Source organism: Chelonia mydas, chromosome 2 (genome assembly GCF_015237465.2).
Source record: "Chelonia mydas isolate rCheMyd1 chromosome 2, rCheMyd1.pri.v2, whole genome shotgun sequence".
Taxonomy (NCBI): domain Eukaryota; kingdom Metazoa; phylum Chordata; order Testudines; family Cheloniidae; genus Chelonia; species Chelonia mydas.
In genome coordinates this window covers 38,712,889-38,736,532 of record NC_057850.1, presented here as the reverse complement: position 1 = coordinate 38,736,532, position 23,644 = coordinate 38,712,889, and the positions used below count along the sequence as shown (strand labels likewise).

General features: G+C 43.3%; 1 protein-coding gene across 16 annotated transcripts in view; it reads left to right on the top strand.

Moving 5' to 3' along the window:
* Positions 1-23,644, top strand: part of VPS13B (vacuolar protein sorting 13 homolog B) — a 914,031-nt gene that overhangs the window by 542,970 nt on the left and 347,417 nt on the right. For all 16 annotated transcript variants that reach the window (XM_037892217.2, XM_037892214.2, XM_027818377.3 and 13 more), the window contains exon 25: positions 5,270-5,476. In XM_037892217.2, the coding sequence (XP_037748145.1) occupies positions 5,270-5,476 (207 nt within the window). The remainder of the gene's footprint in view (positions 1-5,269; positions 5,477-23,644) is intronic.

Sequence of the window (23,644 nt, the reverse complement as noted above, 5' to 3'; positions counted from 1 at the left end):
CCACCACCTCTCCTTCCCTTGAGCTTTGGATCCTTATCCTTAGAATATTCCTGGTAGAAGAGGAACTGGAGAGTGGTTGTCTGCACTGCCCTTAAATCCTCAGCTTGGAGCACAAGGAGTAGGGACACTGCTAACAAAAATATTTTGGTCTCAGGCGCCACAGTTGCATACACACCTTGAGTGGAATACACACAGGGACCACTCATTATGAAGAACTCCAGTTACTGTATAAGGTAGGTACCCATTTTTTATAAGTCCCCATCTCATAAACACTTACTCTTATATATATAAAGATTTGCCGGATCAGGGCCTAAGTCTGGAAATGATAAAGTTGTGGTTGCTGGGGTAATCTTTACATTGTCACTTGTGCACATGCATAACAATGTGTTCTTTAATCAAATGCTCTTTTTTCCCCATTGCTTCATTTAGTGCACATATTGGATGATGGTCTGTGTGCAAGGCAAATGTTCTGAATTTATTTATTTTATCCTCAATATGTGGTCCCCTACCCCATTCACTGCACATTCTCCAAGCCCACATTATAGACTCTGCCTCATTCACTACATGCCCTCCACTTTATGCAATGGATGAGACTAGGGTTCAAAGTGTGTAGGTTGGATGATGTGTGATGAAATTGGCAGGGGATCACACACTGAACAATAAGGATAAAAATTAAACATTGAACAGCAGCCACAACTGAACAAGATCCATCCAGGCTGCACAATGAATATGATGCTGTAAAGGCATATTCAGAAAGAGGCAGAATAATGAAGTGCAGACAACTTTAATTTTGGCATTTCAAGACTTTTGAGAGCTTCACTTTGCAACCTTAACAATATTTTTACATATTTTTGTATGGAATAATATTGCACAATTTTACATCCTTTGGAGTCTGCCTTATTCCATATTCATCTTCATAATACTGACTTAAACAGAATTATACCCACTCACATGATGGTGATTGTGGCTCAGGCTTTCATGCTGCTCTGACCTTCAGACTGTAGACCTTATAGGTCATAAATGATTCACAAAAGCCACTGTAGTGTTAATTTCTTAATTTTGTTGCCATGCCATGCACTCAATATCCTAAAACAACTTTTTTTAAAGCAAATAATCTGGTCACTTTTAATTCCTTTTTCCTAAACTTTCAGAGGCTCTAATCCAGGCAAACTTTTTGGCCTGAGGGGCACATCTGGATATAAAAATTGTATGGCAGACTATGAATGCTCACGAAATTGGTGGGAGGGGTTGCGGGCTCTGGGGTGGGGCTGGGGATGAAGAGTTTGGGGTGCAGGAGAGTGCTTGGGTAGGGGGGCTGGGGGCAGGGGGGATTCAGGGGTCAGGATTCGGGCAGCACTTATCTCAAGCAGCTCCCGGAAGCAGCGGCATGTCCCTCCTCCAGCTCGTATGTGGAGGTGCAGCCAGGTGGCTCTGCGTGCTGTCCCATCTGCAGGTGCCACCCCTGCAGCTCCCGGAAGCAGCGGCATGCCCCTCTATGACTCCAACACGGAGGCGCAGCACCGGCCAGGCGGCTCTGTGTGCTGCCCTGTCCGCAGGCGCCGTCCCTGCAGCTCCCTTTGGCCACAGTTCCCGGCCAGTGGGAGCTGTGGGAAGTGACGCTTGGGGTGGGGGCAGAATGCGGAGAGAAACCTGGCTGCCCCTATGTGTAGGAGCCGCGCGGCAAACCCCCGACCCAGCTCCCCGGCTGGAGCTCGAGGGCCGAATTAAAAGGCCTGATGGGCCGAATGCAGCCCACGGGCTGCAGTTTGCCCACCCCTGCTCTAATCACTTACCTTGATTCCATTAGTGTGTTATTGTGTCAGTTTAAATAAATTAATCTGGTTTTGAGTCATAGGGTTCCAGAAAACAACTCAAAACACAGCACTGGTGTCTGTAGCCCTGAAACCAAAATATTCTCAAAGTGATTGCTTTTCAAAATTGGTGAAAATATTTACTTTTATGCTGCATCTACACTTGGAGTTGGGGGTGTCATTCCCATGGAGTCCAGGCAGGTTTGTACTTGAGACGGCTAGCCCGTGCAACTGTTCACAGCTGCCTGTGCTACTGTGACTGTACTATTTTTAATGCATGAGCTCAATGAGAGCTAGCATAAGTATGTCTGCGTGAGCTAGGAATCACACCCCTAGCTCCAAGTGTAGACATAGCCTGGGTCTTAAACCTTTGGTTGCTAAGTTTTACTCCACAAGTAATACTTAAAGTGGAGTTAATCAGATCTTGAAAATAAATATGTATAATGGAAAATCTGATCATTAAATCCTGCTGTCATGGACAGTGTTTCTATAACCTATGATGTTATTCATTCACTTACTAATATTTTTAAATGCTATACAAAATGAAACCAAAAGGGACTAACAATTTATTTGTGTTTAGTGAAGGGCCTTGGGGGTTGCCCGCTTTCCCGGCTTTATTTAAGCAAAAGTCATAAACATCAGATTTTGAATTTTTTTTACCAGATGTTCAAGAATAGAAGATGGAAAATAAAATTACATAAATAGCATCTGATACCTATAAATTCACAGTAGGATAACCAAGAAACCTGATTCTTTAGAATGGCAGACTATATTTTGTCTGTGGATGGCAGCCTTAAATTATCATATTTGTTAGATGTTAACAAAGGACTAAGTGTTTTACTATTGAATTACTATGTATTGATTTGAGGCTAAATTCTGATATTCTTATTCCCTTGAAACCAATTGGAGTTTTCCATGAATAATGTCATCAGGGTTTGACTCTTAGCACAAAGTTGAAAACAAAATGAAAAAAACTAACAAATTATTCTAAAAACATGAAATACCTGAAATCTGTTGAATTTCCATATCATGCATAATTAATTAATTCTGAGTAAAGTTAGGTGTTTTGATTTATTTTTGAGAAAGAAACTGATTAGCTCAACAACCGCTAGCAGTTACTCTTCGTTAATCATCAATTTATTTCTAATTTTGAAGAGATTACTGAACCTAATGATAATTATATATCTACCGCAAAGTTTAAAAAGTATTGCCAATGCTAGGAACAAAAGGAGACTTCACACTGATGTTGGCCCTTCTTTAATTATTAACAATATGTGGGAATGCTCAAACAGTTCCCTTGCAAAAGTTGCCACCAGCAAGGTAAATAAAAAACACTTCCTTTTTAAGAAACAGAAGCCACTGAAATGTAATAAACTGTATTTCAAAATATCAGCAAATTAAAATGCAGCTTCACCATGCTCTCTGCAGAGTTGGATTCTAATATAACTTTGGGGTTATGTCTCTTTTTTGCATGAAAGTTGAGTATTTTTTCTATTTTCATATATATATTCTTGAAAAATATTTTCTCTCACCTAACAGAACTTAGATTTTCTTTTTAATCTGAAAGACGTATTTCCTTCTGGTCCCTAATTTTAGCAATTTTGTTCATTGTGACCCAGTCTCTGACTGCTGACATAGATGTCACCTGCTGAGATAGTTTTATATACTTACACCAACCAACTCCATTTAATATAATATCCTGTTAATATGGGAAAGAACTCTTAGCCTTAGTGAAAGTTGAAACTCTGTTTCCAACTTCTCAGATCGGGGACACTCTGGTAACAAATTTCTTCACTGGATTATTTGTGATGGTGGACATGCACATGGCAATGACACCCATCCCTTCACGCTCTCTGCTTCTGCCTTTCTTATGAGCAATGGGGTACTGAAATTGTCAGAAATCCTGCTTTCGTAGGGCACCAGTTCCTTAAACTATCCACTACTCTCTTGAACAACCATTTTTTAAATTTTTGGGGGGGAATTTCCAAGAATGTACTGTTTGGGCCTGTCTAAGTATCCCACTAAACTCCCAGAAATGATTAAACTATCACTCATGTTATCAGATCATTCATTTTTAAAATTGGAAAGTTTTGTTGTTTCTTTTGCTAGTGTAGAGTCAGCCCCAGTTAATAATATACAACTTAATCAGTCTGAAGTGTGTTATTTTCAGTTATGTGGAAACAAGTATGAAAATCTGAATGTAATAGTTTTTAAATAACACTGTTTAATGATTGTGGTTAGTTACAGTAATTAAAGTAATAATTAAATAAGTATCACAGAATATCAAAGATAAACTTTACAAAAATAAATTTCTGCTATAGACAGAAAAAAAATCATTGTTTGATTATTACTCTTAATGTAGGGAGACATAAATGGAATTCATCTACTGTTAACAAAAAACTGTGTGTCAAAAAGTTATATGACCTGCTCATTGTAAGTCTTGAATCTTCAAAAGAAAAATCCAAATGAATTAAGAAGCTTTTTATAAAACTCCAGCACTTCACCTCTTAAGAAGTAACTGTAGCATAATCTTTGAGACTTCATCACACATTCACATGCAGAAAATCAAGTACTGTTTTATATCAAATATAGATTGACAACAATGTTTTCCTGCATCTGTTCTGCCCACATAAGAAGCCAGCTTCGTAGCCTGGATGTGTCCTGAGGCTGAAATTTCTTATAAATATAAGAATTTTTTATAATGGCAGCTGGGTATGGTATCCAGCTGTGGATCTGCTTATGTATTGTTTGCAGTATTCTCTGGACTTGTTTTATATAGTATATGGCAATGTGTTGTCATACAAATGTCATGATTAATGCTTATTTACGAAAGCTTGTGTAAATATCTAAGAACTGAGTCAAACAATGTGCAAGTTAAACAGTATGTTTTCTGAATATGGGAATGACATATCCCAGGAGGCTATTGAGTTGGATAGTGGATGTTCTTTCTGCGTATATAGAACAGTTTCATGTGTAGCGTGGAATCATCATTTTAGTACTGTTAAAAAGGAGTCTCTCTTACATTGTTTATACTTTATAACATTCATATTCCTTTTTTCTTGTGAGTTTGCCTTTTCATAAGAATCAACTAAAAGGGCAGTCAGTATCTCTCTGTGTGAAATAATCCAGAAGTTAGATTGATAGGATTTTTTTATTGCTAAAACTTTTACTAATGAAAATTTTACAAGACCAGATTTATGACTTATATTTTTATGAACTACGTATTGTAGTTTGATTTTCTACTATATGTTTAGACAAGCAGTGCTTTCTGAGTGAAACCACTATGTTGCAATTGTTGTTAATTCATTTTATAGCAGTATAGTCTCTTATTAGGATGTTATGCATTGTAAAAATTGAGCTCTGATATGTAGTTTAAATCTCACTGGAGGATTTTGATGGTTGTGATGGATTTTCCTACACCTAATTATGAAGAACTTCATCTATTTTTTCTTCTTTAGGTACAACTTCTGTATGAACTGGCTGACATCATGAGCAAAGTCTGGAATAAGATTCAGAAGAGAGGTATGCTGTATCAATCTTCTGTTTACGCGGATTCCATGACAGGGCCTGCTCCTCCTACCTCTCCAATTAAAAGTAGTATTGGGACAGCTCCACCAGATACCAGCACATATAGCCCATCTGCTGACTTTGGAACCACTACAGAGGTAAGTGTTTCTGGGAAAAAAAATCCTATGAAGGACAATCTGCAAAATGTGGCAAGTGACCAATTAAGAATCACAAAGATAAAATAAGAGTAACAGTATTCCTATATACTGTAGTTATGATTATAATCCTCTAAACATGTAATACTCTATATTTGTGGAAACCAGGAGGAGGAAGGAAGGAAAATGGTTACAATATTGCTGCCATATTAATTATATAACAAGCTCACTGCCATTAGATGAATCTTGATTCTTTTAAACTATAAGTAGGCCTCTACCAAATTCACAGTCTCTTTTGGTTAATTTCACAGTCGTAGGATTTTAAAAATAGTAAATGTCACCATTTCAGATATTTAAATGTGAAATTTCACGGTGTTGTAATTGTAGGGGTCCTGATACAATAAGGAGTTGTTGGGGAGACGCAAGGTTATTGTAGGGGGGGTTGTGGTATTGCTAATCCTACTTCTGTGCAGCTGCTGGCGGTGGCGCTGCCTTCAGAGCTGGGTAGTTGGAGAGTGGCGGCTGCTGGCAAGGAGCCCCGCGCTGAAGGCAGAGCAGCAGCACAGAAGTAAGGATGGCATGGTATGGTATTGCCACCCTTATTTCTGCACTGATGCCTGCAGAGCTGGGCCCTCAGTCAGCAGCCACCCCTCTTTGGCCGCCCAGCTCTGAAAGCAGCAGCACAGAAATAAAGGGTGGCATGGTATGGTATTGTCATGCTTACTTCTGCGCTGCTGCTGGTGGGGCACTGCCTTCAGAGCTGGGCGCCCAGCCAACAGCCACCGCTCTCTGGCCACCCAGCTCTGAAGGCAGCGCAGAAGTAAGGGTTGCAATACCACAAACCCCTCCCCCCCCAAATAACCTTGTGACCTGCCCCCCGCAACTTGTGACCTGCCCCCCGCAACTACCTTAAGGGTCAGGACCCCGAATTTGAGAAACACTGTTTCCCCCATGAAATCTGTAGAGGATAGGATAAATGTACACAAAAGACTAGATTTCATGGGGGGAGACCTGATTTCATGGTCTGTGATGCGTTTTTCATGGCCGTGAATTTGGTAGGGCCCTAACTATAAGCGTAAGAAAATTATATTTAGGTGTTTTTTAAAACAGAATATGAAGGAGTTTTTCAGGTGCAGAATTATAAAGGTGATGGTGGGTGGCCAAGATGTTTTTTCTGGGGCTAGGGCCAGGTGAATTTTTGTCTTTAGTTTGCTGCCTGGTCTGAGTCTCTTGCACAGGTTGTACTGATAGCCATATTTGGGCATGGAGAAGAATTTTCTTCCCCACCATACTGGCTGAATCAAGGCAGGTTTTTCACCTTCATGGGTGCATCTGCTGAGTCTATTTTATGATTGTGATGCCTTTCAGGCAGTTGTCACTGAGCTGGTATAATAATTCTCATGGCAAGTGAAGGCTATGCACTTGGAAAGTCATGGGAGTTGTGACTTTGCATCAATGTGGTTGTTAAGGTCAGCCGGTTAAATAATTAGCTGACCTGCTATAAACCCAGCTCATGGGTATATTGATGGGTCAAGGAGATAGTGGTAAACATGGGATAAGGATAATCCTGTGCCGTGCTGCATGTATGAAGTACCTGGTTCTTTCCACAGACATGAGAGTATGCGAAGTACAGTTCTGGAGAGACAGTTTCCCATTTTTTGGATAAGCTTGGCTGTTCGTAGAGCAGGCCTTTATGACAAATTTGTGGGAACAGGGTTAGCCAGTTAGTTTGAATTCTGGAGTTCTGTTGAATAAAGTTGTGACCAAAATTGCTTTAACCCTGTACAGATTGTCAACGTGTTAATTTTAGGGTAGTTGGCGACTGGGAGGAATTGGAGGTGGTGACTGGCACTGCCCACTTTTTCACATCCATTTCACATAGAATTAGCGAGATTACTGTCATTAAAAGGATGGAGTTGGAATTCCTCTTGTTAATCTAGTTCCACTGCAGTATTTGCCTTAGGTTACTGGAGTTGCTTGGGTTTCATTTTTATTGATACGTTAGTTTGTTATGTATGCTCTACCATGCAAAATGTAGACAGGGTACAAAAGTTAAGATGAACAATAAAAGTGACAAAACATTATGGCTACAATGGCTACAATATCAGTTCATCAGCTACTGACATTAAATCCCTTGCTGTTAAAAACAATAAGCACCACCGCCATTATAAATAACTATATGTTTTGCACCCTCTTTTCTTTATATTAACAGCAGTATGTAAGAATTGGAGTACTTGCTGTACCCAGACAATTACGTGAAACTGATTTAGTAATTTTTAAAATCAATTTGTGGCTAAGGTGGTTGTGGTATGATGGATCCAAGTGAAGGTACTGTATCGTTTCCCCTTGAAAATTTTGTTGAATCATTTATTTCATTTCAGTTTTTTTCTCCTGCTCTCAAGAAAATGTCGAGCTCTAGCCAAACAAGATTTATGTCTTGACCTGAACCTAAGTGTAGCATGGTGAATTAGCTAACAAAGGATGATACCAGAAAATGCAGTCAATAATTTTCCTTTCTGAGATTCAGCACATCATCTCAGTCAGCTATTCAGTACAGTACTTAAAGCCAGTATTTGTGCTCAGTGTTTGATTTCTCAGTTAAAAGCTTATTACAGCATCACTGAAGCATCAGGCAAACTACGCAGTTTCTGTCCTCCTTTCCAATGTGCATTGCATCATCACACAGAGCGATGATTTTAATGCTTGTATTTCGATAAAGTTGCAGGTTGTGTGAAGTAAAAAGTTTTGCTTTTGCATACCTCTGAAATTCTAATTCTGAGAGATCATGAGGATATTATAGCGGTAAACTAAATCTAACCTGTGAATTACCAGCAAAGCAAAAGTATATCTATTGTATGTTAAAATAAATTTAAATGTATGTGTCAGAATGTCAGTGTATTACATTCAATCCTGTGATCTTAATCCTAGCTTACTGATAGTGATTCATAAGAGAATACTTAATTTATACAGTACTTTCCAAACAAGGATCTCAAAGCACTTTACAAAGAAAAATATAATTGTGCTAGAGACTGTACAGACACGTTGTTAAAGATAGGCCTTGCTGTAAGGAGTTTACCATCTAAACGTGGCAATCAAAGGATGAGAGGGAAAAGAGAGGCACAGTCAGAAAAAATAACCTGTCTGGGACCATGCAGCATGTTACTGGCAGAGATGAGTATACCGTGCACATGCCCTAAATTCAAGTCCAGTTGCCTAAGCAATTGGGATTAGATTCTATTCCATGCACATGGGGCAACATGGAAGAAGGCACAAAGACATGAATGGGACAAAATGAAAGGACATTTAGGCTGGTGGCATTGTGGAATGAAGGGAGTGAGGGGGAAAATGGTAGAAGATGAAGCCTGAGATATAGGGTGAAGCTTTGTTGGGTAGGAACTTGAAGGATGAGAAGATTAAATTTGATAGAATTAGCAGGAGGAAGCCTGCAGAATGACTTAAACAGAGAACTAATGCTGTCTGATCAACAGACAAGGTAAAGCATATTGACTGCTACGTTTTTAGTGAATTAGGTGGGAACAACATAAGTATTAGGGAGGTCAGAGAGGAGGCAGCAGTCAAATTTGGAGATAAGCATGTCCCCAGGTGTTTTCGCCATTGGAAAAGAAAGGAAAATTTAAAACATTGTGCAGAAAGAAGCAATAAGATTTAGGGGTAGCCTATTTGTGTGACAGGAGGAGTCAGATTTTGCCCTAAAATAGACCAGGAGACTGAGGGTGGTGCAGAGGACAGAGGCTTGTAGGAGCCAGTGCATTTGGAAAGCAAATGGTTGAAATATCCTGTGAGAATCCTGGTCCAGTGGCTTGCTGCCACAAGCCAAGATAGCATTCTAAAAATAAATTAGCCTTTAAGGACAGTTCAGTATGGTATGGAACCCTCCTGGAAGGGCTCTAACCTCAGCTCAAAGGGGGGTGGTAGGTAAAGGTAATAGGAAAGTATCTCCTTGCACACCCCCTCTCCCCCATCTCAACAACCAAACTGAAAAGTAAGCTTAAAGAGTCTGGCTGCGTGAGTAAGTATAGAGAATTCATATTAGAAAAACATATAGCCATGAGATCCTGGTCTAACATTAGTAGTGTCATCTGTATGGATATGGAAGTCCTTCATGAGTCTTTGAAATGGCAATATCAGGTTCTGGGAGAAAGCCAGTCACCACTAGGTGGGATCCATATGCCTCTAGGATACCCACATTGGTCTTTGTTCCCAGGACTCCCTTACCATGTAGTTACGTCCCAAAGAACCTCTTTTTGATCCGGCCCTTTCTTGAATCTGAGGACTGATGTAAAAAGCATGGTCATCCGTCCTTTCTCTAGTCTTGTTTTGTACCAAGTTACCAGCAGGAACAATCTGAACTAGCATAGGGCCTGTTATGTCATCCAACTAGGTCTTGATGATGCAAAAAAGGTCAAGCGTATCAAGCATGATATTAACAAGCCCCTGTCCATTAATGGTAAATTGTCACAACTATTTAACGCCCGGATTTTATGTTGCTTAAAATTGTTATGATCTGGTGGGCAGTCTTCATGATTCTGCTTATTTTTCTTTTAATTTCCTCACTTAATTTCTGAGATTTTAAAATGAAAGTAGCCACTGAATGACAGACTGAAACCATGTGGACTGCTGTGCAGGAAGCAGTTTACCGCCCCCCTCTCCGGCTCCCCAACTATTCCTGGACCTACATACTTTCCTCTTGACATCATTGACATTGCAGGTGCACCGGGAGAGTTGTAAAGGAAAGGGAGGCCATAGTGTTATTTCACAGGGGGAAAAATCAGTGTTGGCCAAATAGAGTATGACACAATAAAAAGAAAATAAACCATATTCTCAAGTTTCTAATAGGCTATAGCTGACAGAGGAAAAATAAAATTATAAAGTAATTCTGTTGTGCAGTTGTCATTGGTTGTTTCAGAAATTATAGTGTATTGGCAGAGCATTTGCAAAAGTCAGAGTGCCATAAAGGGTTGATGTCATAATAACAGAGTTGCTGTTCCACCCTTTGAGGAAGGGATTGTCAACCCTTTAAAATCAAATGTGGGAAGCAAGCAAACAACAAACGTCTCCCAAAACAACTCAAGGCCATTTTCCTCCTTGGGAGCAATTAATTTCTCATAGATCCCTTTTTCAGCAGGGTGGCTTAATTAAAACAAACATACAAATAAAATTTCCCTATGGGTACAGTGGCCACAGAGTTCTGGTCCTCCCTTGAATTGAGGGGGATGGGACTGAGGAGAAAAGAGAAAATCTCCTGACTCCAGTCCCCTTCCCTCCACTTGGTATGAAGCTGCAAGCATCAAGGATTACCCCCGTCCTCCTGAAAGCTTTATGCCCCGTCTAGACAGGGTTTATTTGCACCAGTGGAGTTAAACCACTGCAAATCACCACTGCAGAAGCAACAATGCAGTGCATTGACAATGGGGGTTTGTAGCTGTGTAGTTATACTGCTACACAGCCCTCCCCACACACACACACACACACAAAATAACCAACAATAAAGCCTGTATATACAAGATCTGAGCTTCTTATGTCTGACACTCTTTGAGGCACAGATGTCAGCTCCACCTTTCAACTGCCCAAGGGGTGACAACTGTCAGCCCCTAAAACCAAGGCAGTTCTGACTGGCTAGGCTTTTCCTCTAAGCCCTGTGTAAGGGTGCAATCCCTTCATGGTTTAACCAAAGATGGGTTATTGTATATACACCTTATTGTAATCATCTTAAGAACTCTGGAAAGATCTGTCTGTATGGACTGAATTGCAGTAGCATGCCTACTGGAACCAAAACTAGCATTTTAAAACCTTGCATTAACTGTTACACACATGTTGCAGTTAGTCCTTGCTAATCACTTTCTGGGTGTCTACTGAAATCTAAATTACTTTTGTACTTTTTGCAAGTCCGTAGCTGTCCACTATTTCACAGCCCCATGTGTGACAGTGCTTCCCCTTCAGGTTGTCTCAGTGTGTGTGTGTATTTTAGGGTGCGAGGGAGACAGAAACGTATTATTTGCATCTCATAGAAGCAGTGAGAGAGAGCCTTTGGGAGATCGTTGAGGAAGCAACGAACAGCCTCTCTCCACTTCTGGTCCAGGGTTGCCAACTTTCTAATTGCACAAAACTGAACACCCTTTCCCTGCCCCCTGCCCTGGACCCTTCACTGAGGCCCCTGCCCTGCCCCTTCTCTGAGACCCTGCCTCCACTCACTCCATCCCCCTTTCCTCCGTCGCTCACTCTCCCCTACCCTCACTGGGCTGGGGCAGGGTGTTGGGACGGGATTTGGGGTGCGGGGTCTGGAAGGGTGTTCCTACCTGGGGCTAGGAGTTTGGGTGCAGGTGGGGTGGGAGGTCTGGGAGGGAGTTAGGATGCGGGAGTGGGTTCTGACCTGGGGCAGAGGCTTCCCTAGGGGCCGCAGGGACATGCCACTTGCTTCCAAGAGTTGCACAGAGCCAGGGAAGGCAGGGGGCCCGCCTTAGCCATGCTGTGCCGCTGACTGGATTTTTAATGGCCTGGTCAGTGGTGACTGGAGCCACCAGAATCCCTTTTTAACCGGGCGTTCTGGTTGAAAACCAGATGCCTGGGAACACTATTCTGCTCCTCGCTCCCTAGATTTGAGTAAAGCTGATTCCCCTTATTTTCCACACTGCCTGGATTCCAGCAGGGGGTGCGCTGAGAGCGCAGGACAGAGAGTCTCCCTCCTGTCAATGTTGGCGCCCGGTGGCCAGGAGAATTAATTGCAGGAAACATTCTGCTTGATCCCTGAGCACTATTACTGTATATGTATGACACTTGGCAGGGCTACAAGTTATTAAAAACCTTATTTTGAACAACATTTCATAGAATCATAGAATATCAGGTTTGGAAGGGACCTCAGGAGGTCATCTAGTCCAACCCCCTGCTCAAAGCAGGACCAATCCCCAACTAAATCATCCCAGCCAGGCTTCGTCAAGCCTGACCTTAAAAACTTCTAAGGAAGGAGATTCCACCACCTCCCTAGGTAACGCATTCCAGTGTTTCACCACCCTCCTAGTGAAAAAGTTTTTCCTAATATCCAACCTAAACCTCCCCCACTGCAACTTGAGACCATTACTCCTTGTTCTGTCATCAGCTCCCACTGAGAACAGTCTAGATCCATCCTCTTTGGAACCCCCTTTCAGGTAGTTGAAAGCAGCTATCAAATCCCCCCTCATTCTTTTCTTCCGCAGACTAAACAATCCCAGTTCCCTCAGCCTCTTCTCATAAGTCATGTGATCCAGTCCCCTAATCATTTTTGTTGCCCTCCGCTGGACTCTTTCCAATTTTTCCTCATCCTTCTTGTAGTGTGGGACCCAAAACTGCACACAGTACTCCAGATGAGGTCTCACCAATGTCGAATAGAGGGGAACGATCACGTCCCTCGATCTGCTGGCAATGCCCCTACATATACATCCCAAAATGCCGTTGGCCTTCTTGGCAACAAGGGCACACTGTTGACTCATATCCAGCTTCTTGTCCACTGTAACCTCTAGGTCCTTTTCTGCAGAACTGCTGCCGAGCCATTCGGTCCCTAGTCTGTAGCGGTGCATGGGATTCTTCCATCCTAAGTGCAGGACTCTGCATTTGTCCTTGTTGAACCTCATCAGATTTCTTTTGGCCCAGTCCTCTAATTTGTCTAGGTCCCTCTGTATCCTATCCCTACCCTCCAGCATATCTACCTTTCCTCCCAGTTTAGTGTCAACATTTGACCATTTCATTTTACCAAAAATTTGGGAAATACTTTTATCACTACAATTTATCTCTTTCCTTAAGGTGGAACGTTTAACTTTTCATACTTACTAGTACTTAATATAAAACTTCTAGATATACACATTTTGGTTTTTAAGGGTGGGATTTTCAAAAGCACTCAGCATGGGCCTAGCTCTGCTCCCAATGAAGTCAATGGGAAGTGATGTCAGTGGGAGCAAAGATAGGTTCATGCTGGGTGCTTTTGAAAATCCCACAACATATACTTAACTTTATTATTTTCTGTTCAACTTCTGATAAAATTTACAGATCAAAATGCTTAGAATTTTGTGACGCTAGAATTTTTTTAAAGAAAAGAATTGAGAGGATAATATATGAAAGTGGGTCATGTGAACCACCATTGTCATATTTAGCTCCACAAAGCTAAGTAGCTGCAATTTTTATACTCAGCGCTGCAAACTAACAACAACAACAACACAGGTAGACTCATTACACCACAGTATTTATTTCTACTGGTTTGACTTTGGATGTGGGTTTTTTAATTTCAGATATTTTAGTTACATGATTGGAGATTGTCATTGAAATTCACTATGGTATAACATTTCATTTACATATTTATATTATTGCGATCTTTTGGGACCATTTTGAAATTACAGTGTATGTTTTGTTTATATGTCCCTACAATTTACATTTAAAACTTTGACGATTGTCAAACAAAAATACCCCATGCCATCGGTATGAATTTTTGAACTTTATACATTTTACAGTTTTACAGCATTACACTATTCTGGTGGGGCCAAATGATTGTTTTTAAAGGCTTCTTTCAAGTGCAGTGGGCTTACTATAAATGAATTTGAAAAAAGTACACTCTACAAATTGTTTATATTAAACAGCAAAAGAAGTATTTGTTTATAAAATCCACAGATTATTTATACTTTAAGCTGTGAGTAATTCATTTCATGCTGACAAATTGATAGGGAGCAATGCACTCCTGTGCGGGTAAAGCTATCTAGCTTCCTGAATTTCAATCTGGGTGGTGGCAGAGGAAAAACTTGAGTGAGAGGCTTAAGTACTGGGGCTTAGAAACAGTTAATCATTTTTACCACCCTGCATTGGAACAGTGAGAGCAAAGGTAGTGCATACTACAACAGGCCACTTGTTTCTGTTTACTTAAGTACAAACAGTGGTAGAAGTGTTTAGTCCTTGGGGAAGCTCTGTGATTGAACAAGAAAGCACAAGTTATTTTGATAAGGCATAGCAGTAGTGTGGCCAAAACTGTGATCATCCCTGAGCTCTAAGGCAGGCCAAGGATGAAGGCCTCATATGTTTGGTTCTTCCTGATGAACAAAGATAAATTCTGCTAAGAAAATAAACTCAGTATTTTGGTCAATTTGCAACAATTGGTGAAAGAATTAAATTGTATATTTTAGGACTTGGCATGAGGAGGTGTGGGAAAATAGTTCAGCGTTGCTGATTCTGGCTTGATCTTTCTGTAGATCTGGAAGCAGAGCAGAAAATTAATGCATAAACATTTTTAACAATACCATGCTGGGTGCTGGAAATCCAAAATGAAAATTGAAACTGCATGAGGAATGAGAGCATGATCTCTCACTGCAGTTTCTAATGTTTTTAATTCAAAGCAACAAATTTCTAAGGATTTAAACATATTATTTTTAAATGAAATAAAATTAGATTTCTTCATGCAGTTGCCTTTGCAGACCCTCACTCTTTCAATTCTTGAGCTCTACATCAAGCTTTAGTGCAGTGGCTCTCAACCTTTCCAGACTTCTGGACCCCTTTCAGGACTCTGATTTGTCTCATGTACCCCCAAGTTACATCTCACTTTTAAAACTACTTGCTCACAAAATCACACATAAAAGTACAAAAGTGTCACAGCTCACTATTACTGAAAAATTGCTTACTTTCTCATTTTTGCCATATAAATATAAAATAAATACTTTGGAATATACATATTGTTCTTATATTTCAGTGTATAGTATATAGAGCAGTATAAATAACTTGTCTATATGAAATGTTAGTTTATACTGACTTTGCTAGTGCTTTTTATGTAGCCTGTTGTAAAATTAGGCAAGTATCTAGATGAGTTGATGTACTCCCTGGAAGACTTCTGCGTACCCCCAGAGGTACACATACCCATGGTTGAGAACCACTGCTTTAATGGATGCAGAACCATTCAGAGTTAGATTGTATCTTACCCTGTGGTAGAAACTCCATCCCTCTAAGTCCCACTTCGCAATGGCCAGCCACAACAGCAGTTTTTACACTCATGGGAGCACATGTATTTTTCCTGACTAGTGTCACTGTGGAGGAGAATGAGCGAGTCCAACTGTCCGAGTTGTGCAAGAAATCAAGTAGTCAGACAGCTAAATGCTCTTGTTTTCAGCCATAATTAATTGTGTCCACAATAAAATAAGGCACAAAAATGTCACTTTAAAAAAATTGCCCCCAAATGTCAGAAGATGCATTAAAACAAACTGCCAGATTTGTGTGTCTCCTGTTGATACCTATCGTAGATATATTGCAATGATAATATACGCAAATATTTGGAAAAGGTATTTATTAAACAATGTGTCATGCAGAGAGCAGTTTATACCACTACCTAGTGCTGCGCACTGGCTGCTAGTAAGTTTCTGTGCACAGTTGAAAGTATTGTTGTTAACCTATAAGAGCCCTAAATGGTTTGATTACTTGAAAGATCAGTTCTCTCTACAATGTTGTCACAGTTCCTGTGAGCACTGATGTTATGTCTGACCACTCAGTTCAGACAAGAATGGGTTGCTGTCACGCCATTCTTTCTGAAGGTTTTCAACTTTGGAACTTGCAACACTTTTTGGTTCACCAAAGCCCATATTTGTTAACGTTGCAGGCATACTGCAAAGCCCTCCGTTTTTCACAGCCATTTGGGGAAGAAGAGGGTTGATGGGTTGATAAGGCTGGGGTTGGAGTGGTTTAGCTGAGGGTTTAGATTGGTGTCTGTTTAATTCGTCCGGCTTAGCACTTTGGTATTCGATATTATTTTTAATTTTTGTAAAGCACAAAAACTGTAAAATTGATGCTAAAAGGAAATAAATATAAAATGCATGAGATTTTCAGAGCAAGCTAAAATGAAGAGTTAATTTATCAATATGTCAGCCTTATTCTCTTCCTTCACTTCCAGTTATTCTTCACTGTACTTTTTCTTTCTGTATTTTTCCCATAAATGTGTTTTCCCACAAGCTATTTTTTTTACTCTATTTTTTTCCTAAGTTCATCCTGCTCCCACCTCCCCTTCTCTTTGAGGAACTTTTTTCAGATTCCCTTCTCTTCTTGGTTTTCAAGTATTTTTTTCTGTCCTTGTTATTTCTTAATTCGAAGGCTATATCTTCACAATGTGTCTTGTGGCCGCTCTTTATCGCCAGGAGAGAGCTCTCCTGGCAACAAAATAAAATCTTCCCCAATGAGGGGCAGTAACTTCATCGACGGGAACATGGTTCCCGCCAACAAAGCTCTGTCCACACTGGCGCTTTTCGTTGCTAAAACTTTTGTCGTCCGTGGGGGTGTTTTTTCATACCCCAGCAGTGTTTCCTCTAATTTTTTATGTCCATGTGCAGAATGAGTTTTGTTATGTGCACCAATATGGAGGTTATGTGTGACACGTCATCTTCATATTGGTGCACATAACAAAATTCATGTGGTAGGGGAGGGGGGTCAGGGCTAGTGCAGGGGGTTGGGGTTTGGGGGGGATGATGGCTCTGGCTGGGGATGAGGGGTGCGGGAGGGGTCGGGGGAGAGGCACCTCTCCCTGGCTTTGGCAGCTCCGGTGGGGCTGGGCTGGGCTGGGCCAAGGGAGGGGCTCCTCTCCCCCGACCGCGGCAGGTCCGTGCTGGGGCTGGCGGGGAGGGGTGCCTCTCCCCGCCATGGCAGGTCCGTGCTGGGGCTGGCGGGGAGAGGCATTTTCCCCACCACAGCCCTGAGCCCCTGCATGGGGCTTAACAGGCAGCTGTGCAGCTTAGAGGGAACTTAGCCCTGAGTGACAAAAGTGCCAGTGCAGACAATGCCTTATTCTCCCTTTTTAGTTAAAGCTCTTATTCTTTTCCTGCTGCTCTCATACCTCTCTCCTAGTCATTCATTTTCTCTTCCCTTCCCCTGCCTAGAACCTCCATAATATGGTCAGGCTGTTAAGCCCTGAAGTTTTTCTTCTCCTCGAGTTCTTTTGCATTCCCTAAGGTTGCAGATACCAGAAGACAATTTATAACTTCCTGTTTGCTCCATGGCATACACAAGACCATTACTGTGAGGAGCGTTGCCTTCCATTGCTGCTTTCTGTAGGGCTCTTTCATGTGAAGTCCTGCATGTTTTGTTTTGTTTTCTGTAAAGAGATGCTGTCAACTTAAATGTGGCCCCAAATTTAAATTTTGTAAAGCAACTTTTTATAAAACTTCTGAACAACACACATTTTCCATTTTTTTAGCATTCCAATGAAAACAATTGTTTTTAAACAAATAAACATTCTTCTACAGATTTGGAAACCCAGATATTGCAGCACTAAGAACCTGAAAGCAAAACCAACCATAAACAGAAATGAAAGTTGGCCTGGCTGAGTATCATTGTCTGAGTAGAAAGAAATGAAAATATTAAACCAAGAGTGTAGATAGTGACAACTAGATTGTGGTCCTGATTAACCACTACACTCTGGCTGCTTTGTGCAGCAATGCAAAGCAACCTAAGGATATGTCTTCACTGTAGAGTTAACTGAAGCTCTTTGTTTTTGGCTTCTGTGTCCGGGTGTGTAGTGGGGCCGCTGTCCCACTCCTGGAGAAGAGGGGTTAAAAGCAGCCCGGGAGAGGGCTGTGGCTGGGAGAAGCTAGGCTGATTGGGGAAGCAGCCCCAGATGGGGCCAGCCCAATCAGGGCCCAGCTGGCCCTGATAAGAGGGCTGTGGGCCAGGAGCTGTAGAAGTCTCTCTCTAGCTCTAGAGAGAGAAAGACCTGGCTGCCTGGGAGAGAAGGGTACCTGAGGCGCTCCATACGCTAGACAGCTAATTCCAGAGACGACCAGCAGGAGGTGCCCCACTGGTGAGTGTCTACTTCATTACAGGGTGCCAATTAGGGTTGCTAGGTGACCAGTTTTCGACCGGAAAGTCTGGTTAATACGGGAACCTGGCAACTGTCAATGGCACCCAAACCAAAAGTCCAGTTACTGCAGGGTGGGGGAAGGCACTAGGTCAGTAACTCACGCTAGCCCCGTCTCAGCCGGGGCCATCTCCTACCTTCAGGGAGGCTCCTTAAGATGATCCAGCGAGCGAAGGGTGGATTGGGGGAAAGGAGGGAGCAGTGGAGATTGGAGCAGGGGCAGGTCTTGGGGGAAGAGGCAGAGAAGGGGTGGGGTCTTGATGGAAGAGGTAGTGCAGGGCCCTGGAGAAAGGGGCGGGACATGTGTGGGGCCTCCGGGATCCAATTACCAGCAATTAGAAAGGTGGCAACCCTACCCCTCTTCTCATCCACACACAAAACTCTCTCACTGGAGTTTGATGGTACTTTAAATTTGGGCTAGCCTGGGAGAATAGGCCAGAGTTCTAGTGCCATGTTCACTCAGGCTGGTAATCTGCACACTTTGCAGTGAGGAGGACAGAGGCTAAAGTACTGGATTGCTGATAGTTCTCCAGCCTCTTCCCATGATTCCCTCAGCCTCCCACCCTTTACTCCCACTCCCACTATGTGCCCAGAAGGACAGCCAAGTTCTCCCACAATTCACTGGGAGAGAATTGTAGAGCAGCTCAGTCTACTGCAGCAAAAAGAATAATGGGATATGCCCCGAGAAGGCCTAGTTTCACAGAGTAGTCCGTTCAGTGCCAGTGAGGACACATTAACTAAGGTCTTGGCTACACTACGAAATTACTCCGATTTTACAGAAGTCGATTTTTGGGAACAGAGTGTATAAAGTCAAGTGCATGCATGCACACTAAGCGCATTAATTTGGCGGTGTGCGTCCACAGTACTGTGGCAAGTGTCAACATTCCGAGCTGTGCACTGTGGGTAGCTATCCCATAGTAACCACAGTCCCCACTGCCCATTGGAATTCTGGGCTGAGCTTCCAATGCCTGATGGGGACAAAAATTTGTCACGGGTAGTTATGGGTAAATGTCATCAGTCAACCCTCCCTCTGTGAAAGCAACGGCAGACAATTAATTCGCTCCCTTTTCCCTGGATTGCCCGAGCAGACGCCATAGCACGGCAAGCATGGAGCCCGTTCAGCTCACCGCAGCAGTTATGACCATTGTAAACACCTCACGCATTATCGTGCAATTTATGGAGAACCAGAACCTGAAAAACCAGGAAAGGAGGCGACAGCAGTGCGGTGACGAGAGTGATGGGGACATGGGCACAGATTTCTCTAAAACCGCGGTCCCCGGCAATTTGGAGATCATGGTGTTAATGGGGCAGGCTTATGCCGTGAAACGCCGATTCTGGGCCCGGGAAACAAGCACAGACTTGTGGGACTGCATAGTGTTGCAGGTATGATTCCCAGTGGCTCCAAAACTTTCGCATGCATAGGGGCACTTTCATGGAACTTTGTGACTTGCTTTCCCCTGCCCTGAAGCGCAAGAATACCAAAATGAGCAGCCCTCACAGTTGAGAAGCGAGTGGCAATAGCCCTGTGGAAGCTTGCAATGCCAGACAGCTACCGGTCAGTCGGGAATCAATTTGGAGTGGGCAAATCTACTGTGGGGGTTGCTGTGATGCAAGTAGCCAACACAATCATTGAGCTGCTGCCATCAAAGGTAGTGACTCTGGGAAATGTGCAGGTCACAGTGGATGGCTTTGCTTCAATGGGGTTCCCTAACTGTGGTGGGGTGATAGACGGAACGCATATCCCTATCTTGGGACCGGACCACCTTGGCAGCTAGTACATAAATTGCAAGGGGTACTTTTCAGTGGTGCTGCAAGCACTGGTCGATCACGAGGGACATTTCACCAACATCAACATGGGATGGCCAGGAAAGGTTCATGATGCTCTCATCTTCAGGAACTCTGGTCTGTTTAAACAGCTGCAGGAAGGGATTTACTTCCCAGACCAGAAAATAACTGTTCGGGATGTTGAAATGCCTATAGTTATCCTTGGGGACCCAGCCTACCCCTTAATGCCATGGCTCATGAAGCCGTAGGCACCCTGGACAGTAGAAGGAGCTGTTCAGCTATAGGCTGAGCAAGTGCAGAATGGTGGTAGAATGTGCATTTGGACGTTTAAAGGGTCGCTGGCGCAGTTTACTGACTCGGTTAGACCTCAGCGAAACCAATATTCCCATTGTTATTGCTGCTTGCTGTGTGCTCCACAATCTCTGTGAGAGTAAGGGGGAGACATTTATGGCGGGGTGGGAGGTTGAGGCAAATCTCCTGGCCGCTGATTTCGTGCAGCCAGACATCAGGGCGATTAGAAGAGCACAGCAGGAAGCGCTGTGCATCAGAGAAGCTTTGAAAACCAGTTTCATGACTGGCCAGGGTACTGTGTGACACTTCTATTTGTTTCTCCTTGATGAAAACCCACCCCGTTGGTTGACTCTAATTCCCTGTAAGCCACTTGCCCTCCCCTCTTCAGTCACAGCTTGCTTGCAAAGGAAATAAAGTCACTATTGTTTAAAAACCATGTATTCTTTATTAATTGATTATAAAAATAGGGAGATAACTCACAAGGTTGCCCGGGTGGGGTGTGGTAGGAGGGAAGGAAAAGGCCACTTCAAAACTTGTTGAATGCCAGCCTTCTGTTGCTTGGTCTGTCCACTGGGGAGGAGTGGATGGGTGCCTGGATCCCCCCCCCACCCCCACCCCCAGCATTCTTGGGCATCTGGGTGAGGAGGTTATGGAACTTGGGGAGGAGGGAGGGTGGTTAAACAGGGGCTGCAGCGGCAGTCTGTGATCCTGCTTCCATTCCTGAACCTCCACCAGACACCAGAGCATGTCCGTTTGATCCCGCAGTAACCCCAGTGTTGCATCCTGCCTCCTCTGATCTTCCTGCCGCCATCTCTCATCTCGATCGTCCCTCCTGTCCTCACGATGATTGGCTGCTTTCCTGTACTGTGCCCCTCCACACATTCTGCTGAGCTCTGTCAGTGCCAGATGATTGCATGAGCTCAGTGAACATTTCATCGTGCGTGCGTTTTTTTCGCCACCTTATCTGAGATAGCCTTTGGGACGGAGGAGGGAGGCTTGAAACATTTGCAGCTGCGGGAGGAAAAAAAGGGAGTGAAGTATTTAAAAAGATACATTTTACAGAACAATGCTATACCCTTTCACGGTGAACACAGCACTATTCCCATACATAGCACATGTGATTTCAGTACAAGGTCGAATTTTGCATCTTATATTGAGTGCCTGTGGCTTTGATGTTAGAGATCACACACGCTGTGCTGGGCAACAGAATTCGGCTTGCAGGCGGCCATGGTAAGCCATAGTCTTTCGGCTTGTGCAACCTTCATAACAGCAGCGCCCTCCTTTCCTATACCAAGCAAAGCATGTTGAGTTGGCCATTTAGTGCTGCGGTTTTTGTGTTAACGTGCAGCAGCAGAAACCAAACTAACCCCCACCCCTTCCAATTCTCTGGGATGATCGCTTTACCCTTCCCCCCACAACGTGGCTTGTATCAGGGAAGATCCCTGCTAGCCAAACACGAACAGCTCAGCGCCAATGGGCCTCCCTCCCCCCACTGCGTGGCTAACTGCAGGGAGGATTTCTTTTCAGCCAGAGGCAAACAGCCCAGTAGTAACAGGCACTTCTGAATGTCCCCGTAATTAAATTCCCCTATTTCAACCAGGTTACCATGAACGATATTACTCTCCTGAAGATAACATAGAGAGATAAAGAACAGCAGTTGCTTGAATGCCAGCAAACACCGGGACCATACGCTGCCATGCTTTGTCATGCAATGATACCAGATTACTTGCTACTAGCATGGCGTGGTAAAGTGTCCTACCATAGAGAACGGAATAAGGCTGCTCTCCCCAGAAACCTTCTGCAAAGGCTTTTAGAGTACTTCCAGGAAAGCTTCATTGAGATGTCCCTGGAGGATTTCTGCTCCATCCCCAAACACATTAACAGACTTTTCCAGTAGCTGTACTGGCCATGAATACATCCCAAGTCCTCAGGGCAAATTAATCATTAAAAAAAGCTTGTTTTTAAAACGTATTATATTTAAAAAGGTACACTCACCAGAGGTCCCTTCTGCGGCTTGGCTGGGTTGGGAGGGTATTTCAGTCAGGGTGATAAAAGGATCCTGGCTGTCGGGGAGAATGGGGTGCTGTGTGCTCTCCTCAAGCTCCTCGTCTTCCTCCTCATCTTCCCCATCCGCAAAATCCTCAGGCATGGCGGAGAGAACCCTATCATCGGAGTCCACGGACAGGGGTGGGGTAGTGGTGGCGGCCCCACCTAGAATTGCATGCAGCTCAGCATAGAAGTGGCATGTCTGGGGCTCTGTCCCGGAGCATCCATTTGATTCTTCTGTTTTCTAGTACGCTTGTCTGAGCTCCTTAAGTTTCACGCGGCACTGTGTTGCGTCCCTGCTGTAGCCTCTGTCCATTATGGCCTTGGAGATTTTTTGAAATGTTGTGGCATTTCGTCTTTTGGAACGTAGTTCTGATAGCACGGATTCCTCTCCCCATACAGCGATCAGATCCAGTACCTCCTGTTCGGTCCATGCTGGAGCTCTTTTTCGATTCTGGGACTGCATGGTCACCTGTGCTGATGAGCTCTGCATGGTCACCTGTGCTGATGAGCTCACCTGGCCAAACAGGAAATGACATTCAAAAGTTCCTGGGGCATTTGCTGTACACCTGGCTAGTGCATCCAAGTTCAGAGTGCTGTCCAGAGCGGTCATAGAATCATAGAATATCAGGGTTGGAAGGGACCCCAGAAGGTCATCTAGTCCAACCCCCTGCTCGAAGCAGGACCAAGTCCCAGTTAAATCATCCCAGCCAGGGCTTTGTCAAGCCTGAGCTTAAAAACCTCTAAGGAAGGAGATTCTACCACCTCCCTAGGTAACGCATTCCAGTGTTTCACCACCCTCTTAGTGAAAAAGTTTTTCCTAATATCCAATCTAAACCTCCCCCATTGCAACTTGAGACCATTACTCCTCGTTCTGTCATCTGCTACCGTTGAGAACAGTCTAGAGCCATCCTCTTTGGAACCCCCTTTCAGGTAGTTGAAAGCAGCTATCAAATCCCCCCTCATTCTTCTCTTCTGCAGACTAAACAATCCCAGCTCCCTCAGCCTCTCCTCATAAGTCATGTGCTCTAGACCCCTAATCATTTTTGTTGCCCTTCGCTGGACTCTCTCCAATTTATCCACATCCTTCTTGTAGTGTGGGGCCCAAAACTGGACACAGTACTCCAGATGAGGCCTCACCAGTGTCGAATAGAGGGGAACGATCACGTCCCTCGATCTGCTCGCTATGC